Source organism: Amblyomma mixtum, chromosome 7 (assembly GCF_055824585.1).
Source record: "Amblyomma mixtum isolate Tamu chromosome 7, ASM5582458v1, whole genome shotgun sequence".
NCBI lineage: Eukaryota > Metazoa > Arthropoda > Arachnida > Ixodida > Ixodidae > Amblyomma > Amblyomma mixtum.
The window spans coordinates 110,121,577-110,149,031 of record NC_143018.1 but is presented as its reverse complement, the minus strand read 5'-3'; the positions used below and the strand labels follow the sequence as shown (position 1 = coordinate 110,149,031).

The 27,455-nt window shown below is 48.0% G+C and overlaps 2 protein-coding genes across 2 annotated transcripts in view; one reads left to right on the top strand and one right to left on the bottom strand.

Annotated features, from left to right (window-relative positions):
• Positions 1 to 392: 392 nt before the first annotated feature.
• Positions 393 to 4,925, top strand: LOC149337196 (uncharacterized). The gene is made up of 4 exons (XM_089554842.1): positions 393 to 545; positions 1,664 to 1,816; positions 2,761 to 3,021; positions 4,719 to 4,925. The coding sequence occupies exons 1-4, from the start codon at positions 393 to 395 to the stop codon at positions 4,923 to 4,925; spliced, it is 774 nt and encodes a 257-aa protein (XP_089410968.1).
• Positions 4,926 to 12,144: 7,219 nt separating this feature from the next.
• The window catches only part of LOC149337195 (uncharacterized), a 31,832-nt gene continuing 16,521 nt past the window's right edge, over positions 12,145 to 27,455 (bottom strand). The window contains exons 2-3 of the mRNA XM_089554344.1: positions 12,789 to 13,046; positions 12,145 to 12,249 (exon numbers count right to left, since the gene is read on the bottom strand). Coding sequence (XP_089410470.1) covers positions 12,145 to 12,249; positions 12,789 to 13,046 — 363 coding nt within the window. The remainder of the gene's footprint in view (positions 12,250 to 12,788; positions 13,047 to 27,455) is intronic.

The following is a 27,455-nucleotide window of genomic DNA, read 5'->3' as shown; positions in this document are numbered from 1 at the left end:
GCCCCTTCCCGAAAACAAACAACGAAAAAAAAAACGTCGTAGGCGCGCACTGCACGAGGTTTATATTAAGATGGGCAAGCCGTCCTTGCTGAAGCAGAGCAGTCAGTGTGCTGAGGGACTCGTGCAAAAAAAAGATTTTCATTGACCTTCTTCTTGTTACTTTTAAAAGTTTGGGCGCTAAATTGGTCCGCGACTCTGTGAACAAGAACTGCTCCCACCGAATTCGTCAGAGCAGCGATCGATATGTCCTCCAGGTGGTGCTCCGTCTCGTGTCCGAGTTAAGAAGAACGAAGTGGTGCCTATCACTGCCATGTTTGCTGAGGTAAACAACAACTTTCAGCAGCCCAACCGGCGCTACTTTAACCCTTTGTGGCTGCTCCTCAGCGCGCAGCATGTTGTCCCACGTACTCGTGGTTTTCGTGGTTTCCCTGGCGCCTGTGTTCCTCTTCTACAAGGTGTTCACCACTGCAATCTTGATGGCGGTGGCCATGTACGACGTGACTTTCTGCAGCCCACTTCCAAGCCTGGCGACCATCTGCGCGCACGTAAGCCGGCCGGAAACCAATCGTGTCGTCGTCCAACCCAAAGGGGGTTCAGAGCCAGTGGGGTCCAAGCTGTGCTTTACTTACTCCTGGGACACAAGCGGTGCAGTCTTGAGCGAAGGTGGCTGGACCACATGATTTGCTTCTATCCCTACGTTGCAGCCCTTAAGGCACCCCTAGAAGACAAAAAGTACTCGAAATTGAAGACGAGGGTCCTCTCCGCAACCATCCACAAGATGAGACCTTCAGGGGTACCATACGCTTCACACTACAAGCTCAAAGCAAACCATAGAGGCCTGAAGGCTTGGCCAATGGTGCAGGTTCTGAGGAAAGGGAGTCAAACAAAAGCGGCCTTTACGCGCTAGATCGTACCATGCTTGAATCATGAGCTACGCGGGTTGATTTTTCGACCGTTACGGTTTTGTAGAAGGTTAAAAAATTTTAAAAGCGACTGTTTCTTGTTATACGTTTCAACGAATGGTCACTGAATTCGTCTATGAATGGGCCTTGAAGTCTATATCACACTGGGAGGTAAAGGCGTTCGCATATTAGCTGCACTCATGTGCACTTGAACTTACGCGAGGCACCAGTGCATAGACCATGCAATACATGCGGACCCGGTGAAGTACACCACCACAGAAAGAAACTTCGAGACTTGTACGCCATCTTCTCTTTATGCTTTAGATTATTTAAAGGATAAATGTAGCCAGCTGAGTTTTGCGATGGTTGCATTTTAGATTCGGTTACCAAATTTTAAAGGAGTATAGACATATTGTTTTTGGGTGCTTTTTTTCGTCTTTGTAATACGTGTAAGGCTTAGTAATCATGAATTACCATGTGGTCTTCGCCTACCATCCATAAATAATTTATTATCGAATTTCTCTTTCATGATATTTCATTGTCAAAAGCCATACAATGACTGTGAAGTCAAAGCAGCGTACTGGTCACATAAGGCAAGAAAAGCTGGGATATAATCACTACTGTGTCGTTTTATTCCACTGCAACTATAAAGCCAGCCTACTTGACGAACCCGAATCACAACTAATTACGAAGCAGCAAATATATTGCAGTTTCTTCAATGTAGCAAAGGCTCCTAACCTGGTTTCCTTACCTTTCTTCAGCCCATGACAGGATGCAGCCACCTGATATCTGGCCAGTGCCGGTACTCCAACGAGACGCCCATCACCTGTGCTTTACACAACCGAAGCCTGGAAGACTCCCTGGCAATTGAGGCTTACTGCCTAACTCCTTCACTCCTGGAGGTTAGAATAGAGGTAAAATGACGGTAGCCTTAACAAAATTGTGCGTTCTTTTAATTAGGAAGAGAAGTGCGTGCTTAAAATTTATCTCAGCTGGATGATGCGTCACTTAACACAATTCACAGCCTTTTTCTGTCGCCCTTATATTCCTTGCTGCCTGTTCAGACAACGAAAATACGATGCGTTTTTTTTAATGCTGACATTCCAGTAGCTTTAGTGCTATCAGTGCTATTAAGTGCTATCAGTAGCTTTAGTGCTATCAATGCAACCAGGATGTAGATGCGAATGCAGTGACACAAAATATGCTCCAGAGCATCCTTAGCCTACTTCTTTTTTCTGCGTTGTTCGCTTCACAAAACGCAGTCTCAAGTTTTACCAGCGGAAGCTAAAAAACTGCTCCAGGTTCGCAATTTGAGGTGAAGACGATTGAAATATATCTACATGAAAGTTTTGTTTATTACAGATCATACACGTCTCATTTACTTGCCCAGAGAACTTTCTGGGCACGAACATGGAGTTCCTAATTTGACTAAAAGCAAAAAGCCGGTGGCAACAGCCTTCAGCCGCCTTTTTAGGGAGCGTATTGTTAAAGAAACTGGCAGTGGCTTAGCTCGGCTGTGCCAGGATATATGTACCGAAAGCTAAGGCACAGGCGACATGTTATCAGGCATGCGGCACAGCTGGAAAAGCGAGCGGAGGCGAGCTCAACGGCGAGGCGAGCGCTGTGACGTCATACCAAACGGCGCGGCGGCTCCGCGGCGAGGAGCGCGGTGAGCCGTCATGCCAGATGGCGCGGCGAGCGCGCGGCGTCCGCCAGCTGCGGCGGTTGCTAGGCAACGGCTCAAGGACGGGCTCTGTATCTCCTCGGAGCACCGCCATAGAGAGAAATCGCGAGTTTGTGGCCAATGTAGCTTTCTGTGCAATAATCGACGGGAATCATTTCATTACACTGCATTCAGGAGGCGTCCCCGAACCCATGGATGAACGAAGTTGGCGGAGGCCTATGCTTGATGCTCGCAGCCTTGGTACTGCAGCTGAAATTCGTAAAGCTCCAGACCCTCATTGCCGCGCTGCACATCACCGCCTTTGTGCTTCTGGTGGACCCGCGCTCGTCCCGGGACCTGATACTGATCGACGTAGCCACTATGCGCGCGATCGACCTCTTTCCGTTGGTCGACTCTGCGCAAATGTTCCTTCCGGAGGAAACAGTGTCCAAACATGTAAGAGCTCCTTCGTTCGGAGAGAAATAATGTGTCCAATTCTGTATAACATGAGGACACGTAGCTTAGATTTAAGCTGAGTTGAGTGCTGACTCAGAGATGGAAAAGCCAAACGATCCGCATAAAACATCGTTCTCGCCAGCTTCACCGTGATAGGTTTGTTGGCCTCAGGATTATACAGGCATGCTTGAAGACGTCCGTGATTGGGCGCGAAAAAGTGGCAACATATCTTCCTCTTACCCAGGGTACACAGGCCTCCCTCTCTTACAGCTGCATTTATAGAACGCAGTAACTCAGCAGACAAAGTCTCGTGTAGAGGCAATTACATTGACAGTCACTTCGCAAGAATTACCTAGCAACAAGGCCGCTCTTAGCAGCCTTCAAATTTGGTTTATTTTCGAAAAAAAGCAACCTGCTTACACCATCCTTATATCTCCCTGCTTTTTCATACTTCCCCAAAGATATTGCTTTATTGTAATGTAATTATGTATCATGCCGCGCATGTGTTTAACCAGATATGTCGATGTTGCATGTTGTCAAGCGCAGAGTGACTTGTGGTGCAGACCATGTAGAAAGGTCAGGACAATGATTTTTTTTTTCGACGTTTGTTGAAACAGCCAGATCGCACATTTGCTCTTGTATGAAGAGCCTACAAGACCGTTGCCTACAAGGCATTTTACTGAGGCAATCACTAAAAGTCAGGAGTAGCTTAGACTTGAATAAACCAAATGATCAAGCAGGCTTTCGAAATGATACTCGACCTATACTTGATACCCGATCATAATCACACCATCAATCAGGTGATACAGAAATCCACAGAATATACCTGATCCCTATATGTAGCCTTCAGATTTTATGAGAAAGCATCTGACTCAGTGGAAAGCTCAGCTGTCATGCAGGCATTACAGAATCAGGGTGCAGAAGAGTGTTATGTGCAGAATATTGAAATATATCTAAAACGACTGCACAACTACCATAGTCCTCCATGAAATCAGCAATAAAATTCCAATATGGAAGGGTATAAGGCAGGGAGACACCATTTCGCCAATACTATCACCGCCTGTTTACAGGAGGTATTCCGAGAGGGAAATAACTAGAAGGATAAGAATGGTGTGGAGCGTATATGGCAGGTTCTCTCAGATCATGAATGGCAGTTTACCAATATCCCTCAAGAGAAAAGTATACAACAGCTGTATCTTACCGGTACTCACCTATGGGGAAGAAACGTAGAGGCTAACGAAGAGGGTTCAGCTTAAGTTAAGACAGCGCAGCGAGCTATGGAAAGAAAAATTATAGGTGTAACACTAAGAGTAGGTGAGGGAACAAATTCGGGTTAATGACGTCTTAGTCGAAATCAAGAGGAAGAAATGGGCTTGGGCAGGGCATATGTAATGAGAAGACAAGATAACCGCTGGTCCTTAAAGGTAACGGAGTGTATTCCAAGGGAAGGCAAGCGTAGCAGGGGTCAGCATAAAATTAGGTGGGCGGATGAGATTAAGAGGTTTTCTGGGATAAGGTGGCCGCAACTGGCAAAGGGCAGGGTAAGTTGGAGAGACATAGCAGAGGCCTTTGCCCTGCAGTGGGTGTAGTCAGGATGATGATTATGATGATGAATACGGTAACGAAACCGCCATCGGCTGTGATCAATCCGCTGTTTAAGACTGCCTTGTAACAACTGCGGCCACCCCTGCTTGCAGGCGCAGGTACGTGAGTGCTGCCAGCTGTCGTGCAAGCTGACGGTTGACGCGGCCCGCGATCTCATCGGGCTGGTCTTGCTGCTGTCGTTGTTAGCCACCGTATGGAGCCGCTTCTACTTCACGACGGAGCACCACCCGAATGTGTTACAAGAGGCACAGCATGCCGCGCCGCCCCAGCACCATGTCCTCGATCGACGTAGAGGTTGATCACCCGACGTAAGTTAGTGTCTCCTAAAAGAATGTGTTTTGAGGTTCAGTTACTTTCAACGTCTTTTGTCATAAATTTGAACGAACAAGCTTGATGAAGGACACAAAAAATAGCAGATGGTTCACCATGGCTAAACGCGGAATATTGTGCAGTAGAACTAGTTACTGTGGATGCTGAATGTCCTTACGTGCTAAAGTCATTTGACCTAGAGGGAGTTACCGTTAAGTGATTTAGCTGAAAAACCTTCTACTAGTCCTTTACCCGGAAGGCCAAGGTCAAATTTCGGGGGTGGCTCGGGTGAAGTTTTTGTAAGTGATCCGGGCCACATTTGGAGCTGGTCATCATGTCGAGCACGGTCAATTACATGGTTCCACATCAATGTTAAGTTGAAATCACCATCGTGTCAAGCATAATAAAGTATCGTTCGACATCATTTTTGTACCAAATTGGCCAAGGTCAACCCCTCAATCTGTCGAAGTCAGTCTGTTGCTATGCTTTACTTGTCAATGTTAAATGAAGGTGCAATCAGGCGTGGAATAGTGAGTGCCTTTTGCGTTGGGTAGAGCTATCTCTCTACAGGTCCGCAAACCTCAATATCGCACGCTGTCCGGCGACCTTAAAGGGACTTAGAAACACCCTGAGAGGAGCTTGCATCAACTCGCTCAATCACTGCATTGTGTTGTCATGAACTTCTGATCCAGGCAATACACTTCGCACGGCTGGGCTGCCTTTGCTAATCGTTGCAGTGTTCCTGCACACAGTGAGCATCAAACACGCTGAAACGTGACGTACAGCCTTTGTCAAAAATATACAGCCCAAGGGGTTTGCTTCCAAGCCGTATAGCGGGGACCTTAAGCATATTTGGCAGTCCTAAGCTTGGCAGGGTTAAGAACTGAAGTTCCTCCCGCCTGCATCAGATTACGGTCCCTGACCATGCAAGAGAAGCCGCACTGCAGGCCTCAGAAGCAGACCCCTTGGGCTGTATACTTTCGGCAAAGACTGTAGGTGTTTCTTTGTCAGCGTCCATACACATCCTTAAACTTCACGATGGATGGTATCCACACAGCAAGCTTAAATATATATGGGGTGCTCACATTTCGTTTTACAATGCGTTCTAATCACGCAGTGTGTTGGATTGCAATAATTACGATGATGCTGATCAATTTTAATGGTGTAGGGGAAGTTTTAGCCAAAACAGCATCAAGCCGCAAGATATTTTTACTTTCACAGTGTGGGGTAATGTAGCCATTTTCCAAGCATTTCACCCACAGTGTTATTACATTAGTTATTACAGCTTTATGAAAATGTGCTCTGGAACAAGCTAAGGTGATTAAACACTCTTGTTTACTTTCCAGCGGCAGTTATTCTATACAATAAAGTTGAGGCATTTCTTTAAAGTTCAAAGATTGCCTAGGTTTTTTCGAGGCCCACTAGAATGGTCCTATGCGACTCCTTCGCTCGGAATTTCTAAACAGGAACACGGCGTTGTCATTCCTACACAGATAGAGAGCCCCAGATGGGATACTTGACCTGGGTTATGTATCTCGCTAAAAACATCTATGCCTTTTAAATGTTTCACAGACTCTACAAGAAACACGTAGAGTGATAGCAAACATGTTCGAGCACTTTATCCCAGTGTATGTATCAGTACGGGTAGATGCCGTGCTGAATCTCGTCTGCAGCGCGACTCGACAGAGGTAGTAGGTAGATATACCTAACCGCAGCGGTTGCCTAGTTGTTTGCACGTCGGCTTTGTATGCGGTAAGTGAAGGATTTATTCCCCAATACCGCCGGTTACCAGCCCTATGCGTACAAGTTTCCCTTCACCTGGTTCTCGGCTTCTCTGTGGGAGAGATACTTGGAATACTAGTATTTGAGCCCAGGCTGCGTAAGCGAAGCTTCTTGTCTCTTGGCGCTTTTAGACCATGCCTGTCATCGCGCCATTAAAATTATCTATAATATTCAATATGGTACATTATTATGGTGCAGGCGCGAGCCGGGTGTGACCAGGTGCCTCGACGGTCGCCGGCCGGCTCCGCCGCAAAGAAATCACTCTCGTGACCGCCTGTGGACAACTCAAGATTTACAATCTCATCCGTGACGAGACAATCAAGCGAAACACATCCATTTACTAATAACGTATTTGTCTTCCTTTCAGTGTCCCTCCTGCTGTCGATGAGTGAACATATGTTGATTATTCCAGCCCACAAAAAAGCCCTGGGGTCACTCGACCATCCCCGGCCCGTTTTTTAACCCAGTAATATCTAGCGTGCCACTTCCGAAACAGGCAGTAAAATCGTGAACAGTTTTTATTTTTGCTACCCCACGCCGGAGAGTAGCCACTGGAGGGGGGGGGGGGGGGGGGATTCGGTGTCGGAACACCTCCCCTCCCCCCCAAAAAAATAAAAAAATGTGTGTGCTGCAATCTGCCTTCCCACTTCTCTCGGCATATTTTTCGCGCATGCTATAAACACACAGAATTGTTATATTAAAATGTAAATACAGAAATAATTATGTCGGTTTATTCTCGAAAAGTCTGATATACTTGGTCCGGTTCCATAATAGAAAGCGGAAGTTATTGCAGAAAAGCACCACCAATCTTCGCCATCGAAAGACGCATGACACCCCTTTTAATTGTAGGAACAATTAATCCAATTAAACATGCATTTTCACGTCAGCCTACTTTTCCATCGTTTGCATTGTTCTCAAATAATCAAACTACCGCGAAAATAATATTCTGTGCGATCGAGCGCATGTTCACATGCATGGGGTAGAAGTTTAGACAAATGCCATTCGTCTGCAGTTGCTGGCTTTGTTGCGGAGCAGAAGGTTTTTTTTGTATATTATGTCGAAATATTGTATATAGGAGCAATTTATCGTTCGACTGTTTTTTTTTCGTGAGAAAATAAATGTTCTTTACGAATAAGGGCCTCCGAGTCCTGTGTGCCCCCCTATTTTTAGGTAGATATTACAGTGAAAGAAAGAACTAACCCTTCGGCTTTGGGCGCAGGCTTTCTTTCTCTTTTTAGTAATTTGTTTTTTTGCCAGCGCTGTATAACACTCCCGAAAAATATTTCTGGCTACACCACTGACCCACGTATGTCATTTAAAAAGAAGACGGCGCGAAACACGAAGGCAAAGGAGGCACACAAAATGATAGGACCGGCTCCTTGGCAGTTTCAGTGCGGAAGCTTCGAAAAAGTAAAGGGCCTGTTGTAGAAGAAATGTTTTCAAGCAGGACTGTTGAGTGGGCTAGTTGGTAGAGGAGACGCGACAGACGAAGACAAAGGAGGCATGCAAAACGACTGGACTGGCGCCAGTCCTGTCGTTTTGTGTGCCTCCTTTGTCTTCGTCTCTTGCGCCGTCGTCTTCTGTCATTCTCATGTATCGACTAGCCCATACAAAACTTCTACTTGAAAGCACATCTCCTCGTAACCCCCTGAAAAGACTTTTTCGTACGTTTATACCAAGACAAGGTCCGAAAGCCGGGTACGATTACAAAAACTCATATGGATATTATTACGGTAGGCTACAAGCTTCTCAATAAATAAGCAGAATACCAGGAATAGTTCTAAAGTTCACTGTTTAATGTTAGTTAAACAGCCGCCCCGGTGGCTCAGTGCTTATGGCACTCGGCTGCTGACCCAAAAGACGCGGGTTCGATCCCGGCCGCGGCGGTGGAATTTCTACGGAGGCGAAATTCCAGAGGCCCGTGTACTGTGCGATGTCTGTGCACGTTAAAGAACCACCGGTGGTCCAAACTTCCGCAGCCCTTCGCTACGGCCTCCCTCATAGCCTTAATCTCTTGGAAACAGTTAAATGCTCATAAAAAATTATATTAGGTAACCAGCTTACAAGGCTGGTGCGCGGCACTGCTGACAGTGCTGCGCCGAAAAAAGCGCTCTTCGAACTAAAGACTGTTTCAAAAAATTGTGAAACATCTTAGCAGAAACACCCGACAGCTGAGTGTTAAAGCACGTTTCGAAGAGTGTAATGTTTCAGCAAAGAGCAAAACCCGATTAAAACAGCGTTAGCGAGCTCTATCTGCTTTAAGTTCTGCCACCCGCTATACTACATAAGTTTGAAGGAGCTAGCTAATCCTCCTAAGCAGGTCCATTGATTTCCATGACATAGTTAAGGTTAGCGGGCTGTTCCACACTACTACTAAATCTTAAGCACGGATGCTGTTCACTATGCACGGCTGTGATACGTAAGGATAACTCACAAAACCGTACGACACCGGCACTCACGACACTGTACGTGCATCAATGCGACAGCTTTGACTTGCGCGGATGATTTTATTGTTTGTGAAGAGACAGACAACTGTAGCACAGAGCAATTATTGCCACGAAATTTGTTGATCCTTTTAGTTTATGGGTGCACTGAGACTACACTCCATTGTATACGTATCATGCAACGCCGCTAAAGCTAGCTCGCATGTTCGCGCAGGCTAAGTCCGCGCCAGCGAAGTAGTTCGCTCTACAACCAAAGTGAACACAAGTATATTTCATTGCGCCAGATCAAGTGCCGTGAATGGCAATCTCCTGGATTTCATTTTACTTTTTGCCACATTTTCGTCCTCCAAGTCATCGAGAGTTCGAGAAAAAATATTCATGGGGGGGGGGCACTTGTTGACCTAAAGTGAGGTGAGGCGAAAGCCTTAAGCACAGCGTTGCTGCTTGTGTCACTGATGTGTGGCTAAGACGTTAATTAAGTACACAATGGTTTGTGAATCTTAAAGGCTGCAGACACTAGAGGGCGTTTGGGAGGCATCCGTCTGATTCGATGCCTTTCTGCAAACTCTTCAGCGTCCTAGACAAGTAGAACTACATATGCCTTGGCTACGACACTGCGATCAAGATGCGCGGTCTGTCAGAGATTACTTCAAAGAAAACTTATTTAAGCTGCGTGAAGTCCGCAAGAAGCTATGTTTTGGATCTTGACAGTGAAAGCGGTCAAAAAGACAAGGACGGCAGAAAAGGAAAGACATACAAGCAAAGACATACAAGGAAGGAAAGACGTCTGTCGTCCTTGTCTTTTTGAGCGCTTTCACTGTCAAGATGGAAAACCAACTCGCCCACTCAATTCCATTATTCAATTATGTTTTGGAGATGAAGTTATCAAGTTGATGGGAGATTTGTGTTCCTTGAAACAGTTTTGATTTTCTCACGTGAAACACTTGTCCACTCTTGATGTTTGAGAGTGCAGTGCAGAAAATATGTTTGTGAGCTGTTGCAATCTGTTAAAACAGGCAATAAAGACAAAAAAAAGCAGGAAATAGCGTAGCCATTAGCACGCTCGGCTGCGGAACGGGAGGGTGGTGGTTCGAATCCCATCGTAAAATAAAAATTGGTAAATTGGTTTTTGGGGAAAGGAAATGGCGCAGTATCCGTCTCACATAAATCAGCGGACACCTGAACCGCGCCGTAAGGGAAAGGAGGAAGGTAGGAGTGAAAGAAGGAAGAGAGAAAGAGGTGCCGTAGTGGAGATCTCCGGAATAATTTCGACCACCTGGGGATCTTTAACGCGCACTGACATCACACAGCATACGGGCGCCTCTTGCGTTCACAAATATTTATTTTCTGGCCTGACTTGAAAAACCGTGAAACACCTGTGCTGACAACCTTCTGTCGACAACGATGAGGCTTTAAAGGCTCTCGCCTTAATAAGAATCACTTTGGCGGTCTAATGAGCCGCTGTTAGGGCGAATCGCCCTTACGCCACCCACGCCAAAAAAGTCGTTCACACACAACAAAATTTATAGCCGCAGTCCAAGTACTGAGCGCCTCACAACTTACACCATAATTTTCAGTGCTGCTACTTCATTTTATACCGCTCTTTATTTCCGTCCAAAAACTCAACCAAGGCTTTCAGAAGGACAAATGATACGTGGCGGAGTCGTATGGTTTCACGGACGCACTACTTCCGTAGCCTCCACAGCGTTGCCTGCTATTTATGAAACGGAGTATAGAGGAATATCTGAACACCTGCGCTGTGGCTCAGTGGTTACAGCGCCCGGCTACTCAGCCAAAGGACCCGGGTTGAATCGACGCCGTGGCGTCCTTTTTTCCAGGAACGCAAAGCTCGCCCGTGAGCTGTGCGATGTCACCGCACGGTGAATATCCCCCGGTGTTAAACCCCACATACTGCAACTTACCTTTTAACGCTAACTGAAATTTTACTTTGGTGTAAGGGCTCTAATAAAACAAACGCTATTGAACGAACTGTAACAGGTATGGGTTAACCCTGCTTAGATTATGGATATGGGTTAGCCCTCCTTAGAGGTTAACCCGGATATTAAACGGTTTATATGTACGTCTGTAATTCTCGGTTGGCGTGAGAACTCTTTCTCAGAGCCGGAATAATCAAAATTTACACTCATCAGTAACAGAAGTGCCACCGATATAACGACAATTTTAAAAAATTTTATTTGTAAACGGCAGCGTTTCTCCCGAACATCTCGTCGTTGAAAGCGTTGCATTCGGTGCGTGGTGCACAGAAAACCATGGCCCTAATTTCGTTGCAGTGAAGCCAGGAGGCAACCGTTGGGGAACCAGGCGACACCGGGTGCGAACCTGAGTTGTGAGGGAACCCGGTATTGACGATGATTGATAATTTTAAAGGCGCAAAGGAAGATAAGGCAAAAGATAGTCCTGAAACATGAAGTTCGGCCAATGCAAGGTAGGGTCAGAGATCACTTTTCCAAGCATTCCACCCCAGGGAAGCCGAGCCGCAGGCCAAGGGAAAGCTTGTACCAAATGAAAACCGGTTTGTCCGCAACTCTATACCGAACATCGTACCTCCCGCATATGAACCGGAAATCAAAACTAAGCCATAGCGGTGGTCTGGGAGTTCCACCTTACACTGTGCAGTCGCACTCGAGGCAAGATTAAGGACGTTATTTACTGCGACGATAATATGCGGAGGCATAAAACGCTGGAACCTGTTTACATTCACTCCAGATGTTTCCTTGCGGAGTCTGTCAAAAATTAATAGCCACAGACAGGGTTTCTTGGCAGGACAAGTAGCCCAGACCTAAAATCCAATTTTGAGACTCTAAAGCTCTGTAGGAGTGGCAAGGCCTTCTCCTAAGAGGAACTAACTTACGTCCAGTGGTCACCCTCTTCTCCGGTCGAGAACATGCTGCTGGGGCGGGGGGACATGTTGTGCCCCTACAAACGCATTCGGGTGGTGCTGCGACGTGTAGTAGATGCGGCTCTACACGTTGCCTAACAACGACAGCAACATGACCAGCCCAAGGCTCACGCGGGCTGCGCAAGCTGTCAGCTTGCCCAATAGCAGGCAGCATTCGCGTGCGCGTGCCTGCAAGCAAGGGTAGCCATAGTAGCTACAAAACCTTTATTCTTAAAGAACGGATTTATCATAGCCTATGGTGGATTGGTTAGCGTATTCACACCACAGCAAATTTTCGGTCTGTAAGCGTTAAAGTGACCGAGCCGCGGCTAAACGTGTCATGAGATTAAGACGGAAATGAAAAGATCGTGCCTCATAATGCAATAACTCAGCGCGCCGACCAGTTCGAGAAGGTGCCTGACTCCTCAACACGGATGCATCTTAGAATAGGAGCCATTCCCAAATTTTGCAAGGCAAGGTTCCGGCAAGGCACGAAAGACATCTTCAAGCATGCATGTCCAATCCTGGGATCGGCAAAGTATACGGTACCATTAACTTTGTCACGGCGCAGCTTCCGATGACGGAGGCGCTGTACGAACTGTTGAATTGTTCGGCTTTCCACTCATCAAAGTCTGCTCGCAACCACGTGTGGAGCTGAGCGCACCCTCGATGGAAACAGATTGTGCAACCTTACGTCGGTCCGAGCCAAGGACTAGCTTAGCTCTTACATGCATGTTCAGTGTCTCCGGAAGGAGGAACTTCGCAGAGCTGCCGAACGGAAACAGGTCGATGGCGTGCACGGTGGCCACGTCGACCAGTATGACATCCCGGGAGGAGCGCGGGTCCACCAGAATCGCGAAGGCGGTGGGGTGCAGGGCGGCAGTGAGGGTGGCAAGCTCCCGGAAGTTGATCTGCAGCGCCGCCGCTGCGAGCGATAAGCACACACCTCCGGCAGCTTCGCTGACCCATGGGCCCAGGGACTGCTCCTGAGCACGGTTGAAGGAAAGCATTCACATCGACCATAAATCTTAAAACCGTGGGTAGAAGAGAAACCAACGACACTCTAAAAAAGCGGCTGAAGGCCATTGTCACGTTTACCATTGTACATTTAAAGGGAGACTGAAGCACTTTTTTTGAAAATCAAGCTGGCAGGAGCGTCTTATAGTTTTTCATGCTGTATGCTCGAATATCGCATCCAAATAAGGCAAAAACAAGCGCGAATTGCCTTTTTTAGCAGAAATATGCGGCCTGTGCCGCGGGGCACGCCGTGCGGCGCGCCGCCGCCCGTGATTGGTCAAGAGAGGTTGTGACGTCACTTTGAGGACTGGAGAAGCTGCCGATGCGGATCCGGCGCTGCGTTGAGTGCAGATCGCAACTTTCCGTGGTGTTGTAAAAGCGAATATGGCGACTATTTTTTTACTGACCTCCAAAGAAAAGGATACTACAGTTTGTTCATTACATGTATCACCTGAGAGCAAAAAAGACACGAGCAAAAAATTTTACGCTTAGCACAAGCATACGCCAGCGTGAAAGACGCTTATGCAGACCATGCGTAAAAGGTGCCAGCACAACCTCGGCTGGTATTCTCGGAAAGGAAGAGGTGCGAACAATATTCAAGTCAATTGCCACCACCGGACGCGTCCTGGCTCGCCCGAAAGAGCGTCATCCTAAAGAAACGGCCTAAACCGCTGTGTCAGTACCCGGCGTAGGTTGGGGCAAGAAAGTATTTCAAGGAAGCGATGAAGCAGCACAAAGTTGATGTCAACATTAGCGAAGCGCAGTGGCCAAGTAGTGCGAAGCATGTGATCACAGGATCGTGACGGAACCATTGTGCGCTGCAAACCAAGCCAAATACGCGTACAAGGCTGCTGCTTCACTCGTGGCGCGTTAAGCAGATGCCAGAAAATATTAATCGCTGCCTCGGAAACGTTCGCCCTTCCTAGATTTGCAGTTCAGGTTCAATGAAGTAGTGGCCAACTATATGTGTGTTTAAAAGCCAAGCTAGCTGCAACTCGCCCGCTGCCACAACTTGATAAAGAAACCGAGTAAGGTTGCGAAACATCGTGCTTTTTTGCAAAAACTTGGTTGGCGTTCATTTCTCTGTTAAATTTGCATCCGAAATCAGAACGTCAGACACTTTCATTTTAATCGCTTAGGTACGATTAAACGAGATGCCGCATATGAAGAGCTTCGGTGCTTGCTTGCTTGGACACGTCGAACCGAGTATAAAATCACTAACCGAGCCTTGCTGAGCACGCCTCAGGTGGTCTGGCCGCACCTAAGCTAGAGCAGCACATGCTTGAGCCTCTACTAGGTTTCTGCAGGGGCTAAGTGATCATGTTTCTACTTTTAGAAGAGGGGCTTCTTCGGAATGGTGACACGCCTCTCATGCGCGAGGAAATCAAAGGAACTGCGTCATGGTTAAGTAGGCGACAGAAATCTCCACAGATCACATTAGTGACAAGCTCTGCATGTAGCCGCTCTTAAGAAAGTGCTTCGAGCAGAGTAGGCTTGCTTTGGTCGGCTTGAATTCTTCGTCACAGCAGCGAGCGCTTGCGCTGCGAGCTTATGATCTTGCCGAAAACAGTGGAAGACGACGCAGTCGCGGGCGTAGTTGTTCGTGGACACGAACGCAGAGCAGTACCTCGTGCTGAATCTGATTCTTAAGGTCGGCTGACACGCTTTGTACGTCCCAACGCACGCAGTACAAGGAACAACGCATGCAGCACGAGAAACAACGCGCGCTGAAAGCGCTCTTGGGTGCGCCGAAGTATCCCCGGCTCCTCAACGTGACATCACGTTGGCCGACATGGACGAGGTTTCCCTCTCCGCTGTTCTCCTCTCCTGCCGCTAGCGCGGGCGCGGGAGATTTAAACATCGCGTTTTTAATTGGTGATTGCGCCACTGTTTTAGCCAAAATCGAAAAAATAATTTCACAGATGTGATCAGCAATGACACTACTTCAAAACCCTAAAAAACCAGCTGATTCGAAAACCGCCTCAGTATCCCTTTAACGCAGTATGCTGCGCAGCCAATCTTTGGTGCCTGCTTCTCTGAAAGAGGAGTTGCTCTATAGCTGTGAACAATGCGTCATTATTTTGTTTGCGCCAGCTGAGTAGCAGAGTCCAGCCCCCTTATAACGGACGTAGTTATAACGATCGCTCACTTGTTAATAAAGAGGGCTCTGCCACAGTCAAACTTTTTGCGTTAGAGCAATGGGATTGCCTCTAATATGCAAGCAACAACCATGGCGGCGTAACTCGGGTAGAAGGGACAAAGCGGCGCCTTAAACTCGGTCCCACCCTTCGAAAAACTCGCGCATCCGGAGAGCGCCCATGGGCCTCTAGGCGACCGTGCCACCATCCCCTGAAAAGAACGCGGAGGCCCAAAACGCCATAAAAAAGACAAAGCATTTCGTACAAAAGCGCACAGTTTTACGACATGCTGCCATCAAAAACGGATTCTGTGAAAGGCAACTGCTGTACTGGTGGCAGGCAAGGCAAGCTTTGCGTTAATAGCCTAGTGTTATATATTTCTGGCTGTAAAATGGAATTTCACTTGCTACTAACCTCAGATACAGCGAATGCAATCTGCGCGACCGTCAGGTTCGTTATAAGAGAGCTCGGCTGTAACCTTTTTTGGAATTTCATCGTACCAGGTTGCTATATTCTAAAAAGTAATTACCAGCACTTTCATGAGTCCATGTTCCCCAAGCTTACGTGTTCATATACCGTCTTCAGCGTTCCAGCAACTAACGACCTTAAATCCGCTCCTTCATTTGCTTCGCATATCTCGCACATTATTGCATCAATGTAGCGTAAAGCCGCGTTCCCTTTAGATTGTTGCGATCCTCGTCCTAGTTAAAATGTTATGGGCTTTCGGTTTTCCTACCTTTTCGATTCACTAAATTCCAAAAATTTACTCGCACTGTTCATGATCTTGTTTGTAACCTCCGTCGTACAATGACCTCTTTCTGCTTTAAATTTTGCGTCTACGTACAAGCTCGCGAGCATGTAGCTTGCGCTTTCTGCACACTCAATCTGGAATGAAACGTGAACACGGATATGCCGTATTGAGGCGAAAGCCTTTAATGCCTCATACCGTCGTTAGCAGATGCGTCGGCAGGAATGTCGAGAGACGCGTCGGCAGCCGTGTCGACTGACGTGTCGGCAGATTTGTCCACCTTTCAGCGTCACTGCTTAAAAAGAAACTGCGCCGAGGGTGGGAATCGAACCAGGGCCTTTGCATTTGAAGAGGAGACGCTACCACTCCGCCACGAAGGCTCAAGGTTCCAGCATGAATAAAGGCGCATCTAGTGAATGCATAGGTTTCATAAATAAAATAAAAGTAATAAAGTCAGGAAAAAGAAAATAAAAATAAGAAAGTAAGCAAGAATAAAAACAAAATAAAATAGGATATGGAAATAAAAAAAACAAGAAAAGGAGCAAAAATGAATAAAATATGAAAAATAAAAAAGGAAATAAAAACAAACAGTGCGCTAGGAAACGCTTTCGCCTTGCAGCACTTTAGAGAGCCAAAGTGCCCCCTGAATTTTTTTCCTACTTCGCCGGTAACTAATCATTTGAAATCGTTCTATGAATAAATAGTTTGGTAGACCCTTTACCAGAAATGTGAATCAGCTTACTTGTACACTGCAGCTGGAAGTAGACAGATTATTTTTTTTTTTTACCTCGCATCTTCTCTTAATTAGCCTTCCGTTTTGGACTGACTGTACATGTCCCATTCTTTGTTCACTTCTTCCCGGCCCAGCCCTTTTGGCGGCTCTGTGCTCCCTTGATGCCTGCCTCCCGAGTCCAGCTGCCTTTTTAATTTCCACATTGCAGCCGCTTCGAGGCTTCTGATTGCCTTTCAGTTCACTGTTTTGTTGTTTCCCATTCCAGTTAATTTCTCACAGCCTCTTTCTTTTGCAGCGGACTGTGCTACTTAATTCCGCACTGCTTCCACAACGTCCCCCACTTGTCTGCTCCTGAAAAAGGTTTTGCTCTAATCCTGTCCTAACTCTGTCATTCTGTCTACGACATATAGGTGTCCAAAGACATTTAATACAAAAACAATGTGCGTCAAGCCACAAGGGCCTTGTGTGGCGACACCCGGCTGCCGCAGTCATGTTCGCGAAGCATCAGTTGCGCTTCGACCAAAGGAACAAAAATGCAAAATGTACAAGAGAGAGAAAAAGATACTACCATACCAAAATCAACATACCAAAATTTCAGTAAAAGGTATGTCATACAGAGCTCGCGAGGCAGCTCCCAGCCTTTCCCTGGAAATTAAAGACTACACACCATCCGGTAAATCATTAAAAATATTCACTGTAAAAACAGTGAAATACGGACCGAACACAACGCGAGCACTTTTGGTTTATTCATTCTGTCGCTCGCAGAGGAAGAGGGAACTTGGCAGAGGGAAGAGAGAAGGAGGTGACTAGTGGCATGGTAGAGAGAGTAGAAATTCCACTTTTAAGGGAGAGTAGAGGAAGACAAGGTGGGAGGCCACTTCGGTTCCGTCAGGTGGTTGGCTCGCAACCACAAATGGGTACAGGTTTCTCCGTGCCTGGCAACCGGCTTCTTCCCTTGCTGTCACATCAGTCGTGATATGGATTGTGTCGCCTCCAGGGTGCAAGGAAAATGCAAAAGATATGCAGTTGTGTAGATGTGCAGCGGTGCAGTTGGTCGGAGCTCGGTACGAGCGTGGCTGTGGCTCTGTGCCGCTGTGCCAGGACGCATCTTCTTGGAGCTCGACGTTCAAGGTCAGATAGCCAGATCCGGCCCGGTACCTAGGTCTGGTGACTGGCCCCCCGCACAGCACCGCGCCGCCCTGCCGCCGTCGTCTGCTGTCAGCGAACGGCCCCTGCCACCCGAAGCCTCGCTGCCAGCTTAGCTGGTGCTCTCCGGTGTTACGGCACGTCACCCGGCTGCAAGCGCTGCACCCGACGCCCGCCTTCCAAGCCGCTACCGCACCTTTTATAGCTTGAGGCGCCGCAACATACGCCCGCCCTCTCCATTGCACACCTACCTGTTCAGTCAGCGCTCTGAGATATACGACGCTCGTTTTACATACTGCTATTCGTTTCCATGTAGCTCCTGTCTAAGTCCTTTTTAGTACACTTGTGCTGTGTGTTGGTCAAATGTTTAGGGGAATCCCCAAAGGTGTCCACGTGTTGTCCATGTATTGTCCATGTATGGTATTGTCCATGTATTGTACATGCATGCAAGGTGTCCATGCGTTGTCCATGTACGTTCATGCATCGTCCATTGTGTGTCCATGCATTGTATGTCCAAAGCTCTCGGGCGGATCAGGGCTCATTAACTACATCACAACATCACAGCTAAAGAGCAAGCATTCAACTTACACACTCGCAACCACTGTGTCATTTTTTTAGATGTCTTGAATACCTTGTTTATTCTTTTTTTGCGTGTCTCAGACAAGTTGAAGGAACGAATAATGTCACATTGAGCGTACGGTAACCCATTGGCCTCAGTGACTAATTTTTAATTAGAAAAGGCAGAAAGGTGTTCTCATTAGAGAGTAAGGGTAGAAAATTTAACAGCTTTTCACAGATCTGTGTCATTTGTATTCCCCATTCAAAATCGCAGTCAATATACTAGTCAAGGTACTTAACAGGCGGCACAGTAGCTATAGTTACGCAACAAAGAGCTTGAGGCATGTAAAAAGATGCGTGCATATGGTATACTCATCCGAGGGTGCAGAAACAAGTCGAGATTTTGTGCCCTAATCTTAACTGAATTAGCAGGAAGCCAATCGAACTTGCACTGCACATAAATACCACCGAAAGCAGCAGATTGGACAGCCGTCGCCGTAGCTAAGTTGGCAGAGGACCGGAAACGAAATTCGGAGGTCGTGGGCTTCAGTCCCACTGGCGGCGTGTGATTGTTTTTTTCTTCTGGTTTTATAAATATCGCATTGATGAAAAACTACTAATTACAAAAAGACATTTTCTATGCTCCTTTGTTTCGGTGGCTGTTGGCTTCCGTCATGTGTATTTCTGTATAAAGCGTACGTTAGGCCGATATTCGATTTTCGTTATGACCGGCTCTGTGGTGTCGCAAGCTACAAGCTTCAAACCTTAGCCTTGCTGCAAAGGCGCGCCCTACGTACGGCTCTGCCTCGGGCTCCCAAAGTCAGTTTCAAACGCTGTGCTTCACCTAAAAGCACTATCCTGAACTTTACTGCAGCTTCTAACTTCTCACGGTGCGTGCTCTCCTCAGGGCCAGAGGCAATGCTCCCATTTTCGTCTCCCAACCACAGCTGTCTTTCCTGAGTTATTGGCTACGGCATCAGCTTCCGCAAAATCAGTTCACACGGAATCTGTTAGCCCAGCCTGAAGTCGATCTGAGCCCCTTGCAACGAGTTCATCACATGCAGATTGACCATGTTTTCTAATACGACGAGATTTTTCCCACCAATGCGAAGCATATCCCACCAGCATCTTAATGGTGCTTTTGCTTATCACCTAGATACTTCCTTATCATACTGTTCTCTCGACCGATGCCTCTGGGAGCTGTGATAAGGCGTCGATTGGGATATATTCGCTGGATCTGGCTTGGAATTATTCCGTCCGCATCCCTGATTGTAAGTTTATATACGTTCCAGAGTTTTTGGCTATTGGATTAGCTGTTCTCAAAATTCAGAGGTATGCCTATTACAGGTTCTCATCCTTGCAGACTGCTTCTCAGTTTTAATCTCTGTGGAAACAGCAGGAAAAGCTATTTTGAATTGTTGCAATAAGTCTTGTATCACGTACTGTGAGAGAGGTCTGTTTTGTCTGTGTACGCGTACATGTTCATTCCGTTGTCTATTTTAACGATGTGGCTGATTTACTGGAAAGGCCGGCTCTCAAAGGCACTGTAAGATTTCCGCCCCTTACCTCCATCTGCTGGAGATTTCCTCTTTCCTGCGGTTTCAACGTATCTCAGCCAGCTTCCGAGATACGTTTCTGAATACAGCGGATTTTCAGCACTTAAAGCACCTTTGGAAAGTTTGGTAATGTAAATCAAGGCTGTAAATGGCGCTTCCGCGATGCAGAATCGCCGACCCTAAATTAGTAATTACGCTGATGCGGGTTGGCTACGACAAACCTTTGTGGCACTGCGAGGAATTTGAAATAACAGAGTATTTTCACCAGTCTTGCCGGCGGTTTGATATTGCGAGAGCGACTTATCTGGCTGCACCTCTTTCAAAATTAGGGCTCTCTGTGCTACTCCCATTTCTTCTCTCACTCGGTGCGAGCGCCAAAGGATTCGCGTTAAGCAGGATTTGCGGATACCCTTAGGAATCAATTATTTCATCTGGAAGGTTACCTCTTTAAATATATTGTTAAATTCTGCCGTATATTTAAAAATATATTGTAGTCTATTCCTGGTACTTCAAAATTGTTTTATTTTTAAAATTTTTTTTCAATATCGCCGCGGATCTTTGTAGCGTTCGTTTGTAGTATTTGTTTGTTCATGCTTCAAAGCTGCCGACGCGCCGCTTCATCGCTTCGTTTGTGACGCAAGACGCGCCTAGATTTATCTCGATTGATCGCATGCGGACGGAGCCGGTTCTAGTTTGTTCCAGAAGGTTCTAGTAACTTCCTAAGCTTTATCTCGAATGCTCGCTATCAGCTTTAAAAAGAGCACGGCCGACAGCGGCGGGCATTCTGTTCGACGACCGCCGAGCACGCTTGTTGCTACGCCGCCGCCAAGTGATTCAGTTCTTTGCGGGCGCAAGTCAGCCCGAATAAAGAGTTTCGTTTCGAAGACACTCTCGCTGTGTTCCCTTTTCGCCGGACTGCAGTCACCACTACGTGAAATCTGGTGGAGGTGCTGATCTGCTATCCAGCTATGCCCCTCACGATGGAACCTGGTGCACAGCCAACGCCTGTCGTGCTTCGCCAGCCCCGGGAGCCACCGACGTTTCGTGGAGAAGCACACGAAGATGTAGAAGACTGGCTGGACATGTACGAACGTGTGGCATCACTGAACGCCTGGGACGACAGCTCTAAGTTCTTAAACGTTTACTTTGCATTGGACGGCCCTGCCAGAACGTGGCTTGAAAACCACGAATATTCTCTCACGACCTGGGCGACCTTCAAGAAGCAGTCCTGGGTACATTTACTAGCGTCGTACGCAAAGAAAGAGCTCAGCTGCTTCTAGAATCACACATCCAACATACGAATGAGACTGTGACCGCGTACGTAGAAGACATGAAGCGCCTTTTTCAACGTGTCGAACCTTACATGACGGAGGAGAAGAAGGTGCAGCTTTTGATGCGTGGTGCTAAAGAGGCACTTTTCGGCGGTCTGACCCGCAACGCACCGGCGACGGTCGCGGAATTCACCACTGAAGCAGCCGCCATAGAGAGAACCTTGGAAGCACGAGCGCGTCATTTTCCTCGACAGCCCCAAGTGACCTCGACTGCCCTCTCGGATGGCACAGCATTCGGAGACAACCTGCGTGATGTTATCCGCTAAACTGTACGGGAAGAGCTGCGTCGCCTGCTACCATCTCCCAACCAGCCTCAAATAGCGACCATTGAGGAAATCGTACGCGAAGAAGTGCAGCATGCGCTTGGCACCCCGTCATCTTCGCCTCCTGCTAAAGCTCCAGCATTAACCTACGCCGCTGCACTAAGCAGTCCTCAGCCCCAACGCGGGAGCCGAAGTCCGCCTCTTCGACGTGAACCAGCTGTTCCCGAACGCCGCCTCCCTGCCCCCGCCCGCCCAGTCTACGAACGACGCCCAAGCCCCAGGAAGTGCGACGCCTGGAGGACTTCCAATAATCTCCCGCTGTGCTTCCATTGCGGCGAAGCCGGTCATGTACTTCGCCACTGCCCGTACAGACGCATCGGCCTGCGAGGTTTCGCTATCGACGCCCCACGACCATTCCCCGGCCAGCGACCACGGGAAATCGACGACTACCTGCATAGAGGGGAGTACGCGTCGTCAAGCCGTCTTTCCCGCTCCGCTTCGCCGTCCACCGCACGTTTTTCATCACCGGGCCGCAGCTACGCCGCGGCTGTCCGAGGAAGGTCCCCTAGCCCTCGTAGGGGAAACTAAATAAAGCAACCTGTGGAGGTCAGGTTGCTTGCCGAGGAAACGACGAAGATCCTCCAGCGACCACGTCGTATGAAGACGCCGCACCTACTACACCGACGACGCATACAACCTCGACCACGACGCAAACCGCCTTCAAAACTATGCCGGCATCAAGAAAAGCTCCGACCACACGCCACACCCACGATTCACACACCCGACGAAGCCGTAACGCGACGCCGAGGACGACGTGCAACTCCAGAGCCAGGACATCCGATTTAGAAGTGGTTATCGACAGCCGGAAAGTCACCGCTCTAGTCGACACAGAAGCCGATTATCGGTGATAAGCAGACGATTCGCTGCGCAGCTGAGGAAAGTAACGACCGCTTGAGACGGCCCACAAATTCGCACCGCAGGGGGCCACCTCATTACGCCATCAGGACATGAAAGCAGAGAAGTGCCACTTTGCCTATGAAGAGCTGCTGTTTCTAGGCCACATTGTTAGCAAGGAGGGAGTACGCCCAGACCCGCAGAAAACAGCTGCTTTCGCAATGTTTCCGCCACCAGCCGGTAAGAAAGCTGTGCGCAGATTCCTCGGACTCTGCGCGTACTACCGACGATTTGTGAAGAACTTTTCCTGCATCGCCGAGGTACTAACCCACCTGACAAAGGCAGACGTGCCATTTAAATGGGAAGCGCCGCAAGTGGAAGCCTTCAACGAACTTGCGCGTCGTTTAGAGTCACCACCGATCCTCGCGCACTTCGATGAAAACGCCGAGACTGAAATTCATACCGACGCAAGTAGTGTGGGCCTAGGCGCTGTCCTTGTTCAGAAAATTGACGGAGTGGAGAAGGTCATCGCGTACGCTAGCCGTTCCCTGTCCAAAGCCCAAGCTAGTTATTCGACAACTGAGAAGTAGTGCCTTGCCATCATCTGGGCTACGTCGAAATTCCGCCCCTACCTGTACGGACGACCGTTCAAGGTGGTCAGCGATCACCACGCACTGTGCTGGCTCGCCAGTTTGAAGGACCCCTCCGGCCGCCTTGCTCGATGGAGCCTGCGGCTCCAGGAGTTTGATGTAACCGTCGTTTCCAAGTCCGGACGCAAGCACTCTGACGCCGACTGCCTGTCACGAGCCTCTGTAGATGCACCGCCGCCGGACGGCGATGAGGACGCCTTCCTGGGACCCATCAGCTCCAGCTCTCTGGCACAACAGCAACGCTCGGACCCCGACATAAAATGCCTGATCGAATACTTGAAAGGCAAGGTTTCTTCACCCCCCGCCTCTTTCAAGCGAGGATTGTCTTCGTTCTGTTTACAGAACGATGTCCTCGTGAAGAAAAACTTTGCAGCGAACAAGACAGCCTACCTCCTTGTCGTACCCGTCAGTCTGCGCGGAGAAGTTCTTCAGGCCTCACACGACGAGTCGACAGCTGGACATCTCGGGTTTTCTCGCACTCTCCGCCGCATTCAGGACAAGTATTACTGGCCCCGACTGTCTGCCGATGTCGCACATTATGTGAAAACCTGCCGAGATTGTCAGCGACGAAAGACCCCTCCAACCCGACCAGCAGGATTTCTGAACCCCATTGAAACCCCCTCAAGGCCCTTTCAGCAGATTGGCATGGACTTGCTTGGCCCTTTCCCGAAATCAACATCTGGAAATAAGTGGATCATCATAGCGACCGACTACCTGACCCGCTATGCCGAGGCAAAAGATCTACCGAACGGAACAGCAGCAGAAGTCGCCAAATTTTTCGTGGAGAACATTCTTGTGCGACGCGGCGCCCCCGATGTGCTCATCACTGACAGAGGAACAGCATTCACGGCGGAACTGACGCAAGCCATTCTCCATTACAGCCAAACCAGCCACCGGAGAACAACTGCATACCACCCGCGATCAACGGACTGACCGAGCGCCTCAACAAAACCATCGCCGATATGCTCACCATGTATGTCGACGCCGAACACAAGACCTGGGACGTCATCTTGCCTTACGCAGTCTTCGCCTGCAACACCGCAGTGCAGGAGACCACCCAGATGACTCCTTTTAGGCTCGTCCATGGCAGGGAGGCCACGAGCACGCTGGACGCCATGCTGCCGAACGTTACCGAGGAAGATAACGTTGACGTCGCCGCCTACCTTCAACGCGCAGAAGCCCGAAGACTTGCCCGATTAAGGATCAAAGACCAGCAGCGGACCGATGCCAGACGCTACAACCTACGAAGACGCAACGCGGAATTCAAGCCAGGAGACCGAGTGTGGGTTTGGACGCCCATCCGCCGCCGAGGATTGAGTGAAAAGGTTTTGCGCCGCTATTTCGGCCCGTACAAGGTTCTTCGTCGGCTAGGTGAATTGGACTATGAAGTCGTCCCTGACCAAATGGCTGCATCCCAGCGACGCCGCGTACGACCAGAAGTAGTCCATGTCGTACGCCTAAAGCCCTATTATGCACGCTAGAGGGCGCCGTGTTTCCACATTCGGTGTTTATTTTTTCACAATCCGTTTTTGATTCTTTATAGCCGCTTTATGTTCGAAAGCATCGAGTCGATGCTTCTTTGAGAGGGGAGTAATGCCGCGGATCTTTGTAGCGTTCCTTTGTAGTATTTGTTTGTTCATGCTTCAAGGCTGCCGACGCGCCACTTTATCGCTTCGCTTGTGACGCAAGACGTGCCTAGATTTATCTCGATTGATCGCATGCGGACGGAGCCGGTTCTAGTTTGTTCCAGAAGGTTGAATGCCCGCTATCAGCTTTAAAAAGATCACGGCCGACAGCGGCGGGCATTCTGTTCGACGAACGCCGAGCACGCTTGTTGCTACGCCGCCGCCAAGTGATTCAGTTCTTTGCGGGCGCAAGTCAGCCCGAATAAAGAGTTTCGTTTCGAAGACACTCTCGCTGTGTTCCTGTTCGCCGGACTGCAGTCACTACTACGTGACAATATTCTTTTGTTTTCTAGCTTCAGTCATTTCGCTATTCTACTTCTGCGCGTGAACTTTTCTTCTAAATTGCCAATGTGATTTTTCTTAGTCATCACCAAACCATGGCCAATCCGAACCGCGTGGGTATGTTCCATATTTTGTGAGGACAGCAACAACAAAAACTACACAGCGCAGTAGGATGGCAGTATAAAATGCAGGTGAAAATGTTATGTGGAAGTCTGGCAATAAAAAATAAAGCCAGCTTTGATGGCGTGGTGGTCTAAAGCAGCGGCTGGCGAAGCTGATAGACGCCCCTGGTAAATTTTTTATTTCTTGGGACAGAAAAAAGAATGCAAATGAAAGTGCACCGCCTTGTCCACCACCTCAAGCTGAGCCACAATTACTGCTTCGTACAGACAGAGCAGAGCTGAAAGAGATGTGAGAGCAATGATTGAAAGCATACAAGCTTGTCACTACAACCACGTCTGCCGAAGAAACAACGGCGGCATTAGGAATGACACCCCTCTGGCAAATAGATCTCTCCCCAATCGACGACAGCCCCTAGATCCCAGCCTCGAAGGGTCATACCAATGGTGTTGAGCTCTCTTTTTATACCTTGTAATTCGGACCATTGCGGCCAGACGACCCAGGGTAACTCGCTACATACCAATACAGTATTTAGAAAAATTGATTAGGAACTGCTGGGGACAGAGCTCATTGAAGATACTGTTCGAGGATAAATTCTATGTGCTGATAACAATGTCCTCCAAAGTAACCTGCAGGATTAATTGCAAAGAACGGTTAAGCACCTATTTTAATAGGAAAAAGAAAATTGGGCGGCGGGGGGCTAAAAATATGCGGTGTAATGTCGAAAAATCTTCCAATTGAAGTCTTGGGGGGGGGGGGGGGATAGGCAGTGATGCATTGGAAGGGCCAAGGGATACATGTACTACCAGCAACGAATGAAATGCGAACAAGAAATCTGAGGTAGCAACACAAGAGCAGCTGCATATTAGCTTGTGGGGAGTAATTGCAGGCGAGGTTGATTAGCAGTTCCCAAAAAGGGTCCTCGCTCTTTCAAAGTGAAATTGCCATCGGTAAGTATTGAACTTTACCTGGCTAAGAGCTCCTCACTTTGCTGTTCGTGGCTGTGTTGTCTTGTACGCGTTTCATTTCTTGCTGATAGTACTTATAGGAGGTAGTGGCCTCATATCCGCACCCCGAGACTGAAAACAGAACCACAACGTGGTAGGGTACATTCCGTTGCTACCTTGTAGTCATGAATAGCACCTTGCCACTATTGCTCAAGTGAAGATATATGAGTCGTGTATTGAGAGTACCCAAAGATGAGGAGGGAACTTGGATCATAACGAAAAGGCTTTGAGCTTGAGGACACCGCAGCGGATTACGGAAAGTAAATGGCAGTAACCGAAGCTGGCACCGGACAGGGTTCTTTGGAGGAGTATGGAAGAGGCCGTTTTCGTGCTGCGGACGTAGCTGGTTCATGACTATCAGAGCTCAAACGCTTGCCGGAATGCCGAAATGCCAAAGTGCCCGCAAATGAGGCTGTCGGTGCTTAGATAGGATAAATAAAGGGCCCTATTTGACCTGCCGACCCCGATATCGCACTAAAATGCCAATTTTATAATGCAAAGGTTAAATTGCACAAGGCAGGAATACACTTCCAATGTATTATTTCGAATCTCTAGAGATCCTTCTTTCAATATTTACAGCCCATACTTCCATGGGGCTTGTTTTGTAATATTCCGCATTCTCTTTTCCTTTCACTGCACAAGAAATATTGTTTTGTATCAAATACTTACAATTATGTCATTTTTCGGAAATACGATTTTTTCGTTTCCCTTGAAGATATTCTTGGAGAACAAAATGTACTGCACAAATGTGCGCCGTTGTAGTTCAGTCGCTTTAGCGCTTTTGAGGGAGATAAATTAAAGTAATGCTATTTTATAACTTTTCACGTCTTTCTATTATAGGGTAAAATGCAACCAGTTTTAACACTGAGACATTTAGCAAAAAGGCAAAACACATGTCCCCAGAAAGAGTTTGCAAGAAACGGCGCGCATTGAATTATCCATTTAGAAGCGACGTCACGCAGTTGTTCCCAACGTCAATTTTACGCTTGTTTGTTGCTCAGTTTGCATGTGTTGCCTGTTTTACGATCTTTTATGAATCTGATAATAAAATACTTTCGGCGGCGGTTGGTATCACTTAAACATAAGATGATGGCTAGGGATATCACCGAAAATAAAGCATGCCGATTTGCTACGCCTGCGGTCTTCCATGCCACATCGCGCGCCTTTGTCGACTTACTCTGCATGCGCCTGTGCACCCTCTACCGGACTACCGCGTTACGGACAGCACCGTTCGCCCACCTTTTGGACCACCCCCTCAGGTGACCTC

Excerpts from the sequence above, each read along its gene's own strand:
- LOC149337196 (XM_089554842.1), top strand. The coding sequence starts at position 393 with ATGTTGTCCCACGTACTCGTGGTTTTCGTGGTTTCCCTGGCGCCTGTG. Across the intron at positions 546-1,663 it reads TGGCGACCATCTGCGCGCAC|CCCATGACAGGATGCAGCCA; the intron begins GTAAGCCGGCCG and ends ACCTTTCTTCAG. Across the intron at positions 3,022-4,718 it reads AGGAAACAGTGTCCAAACAT|GCGCAGGTACGTGAGTGCTG; the intron begins GTAAGAGCTCCT and ends CCCTGCTTGCAG.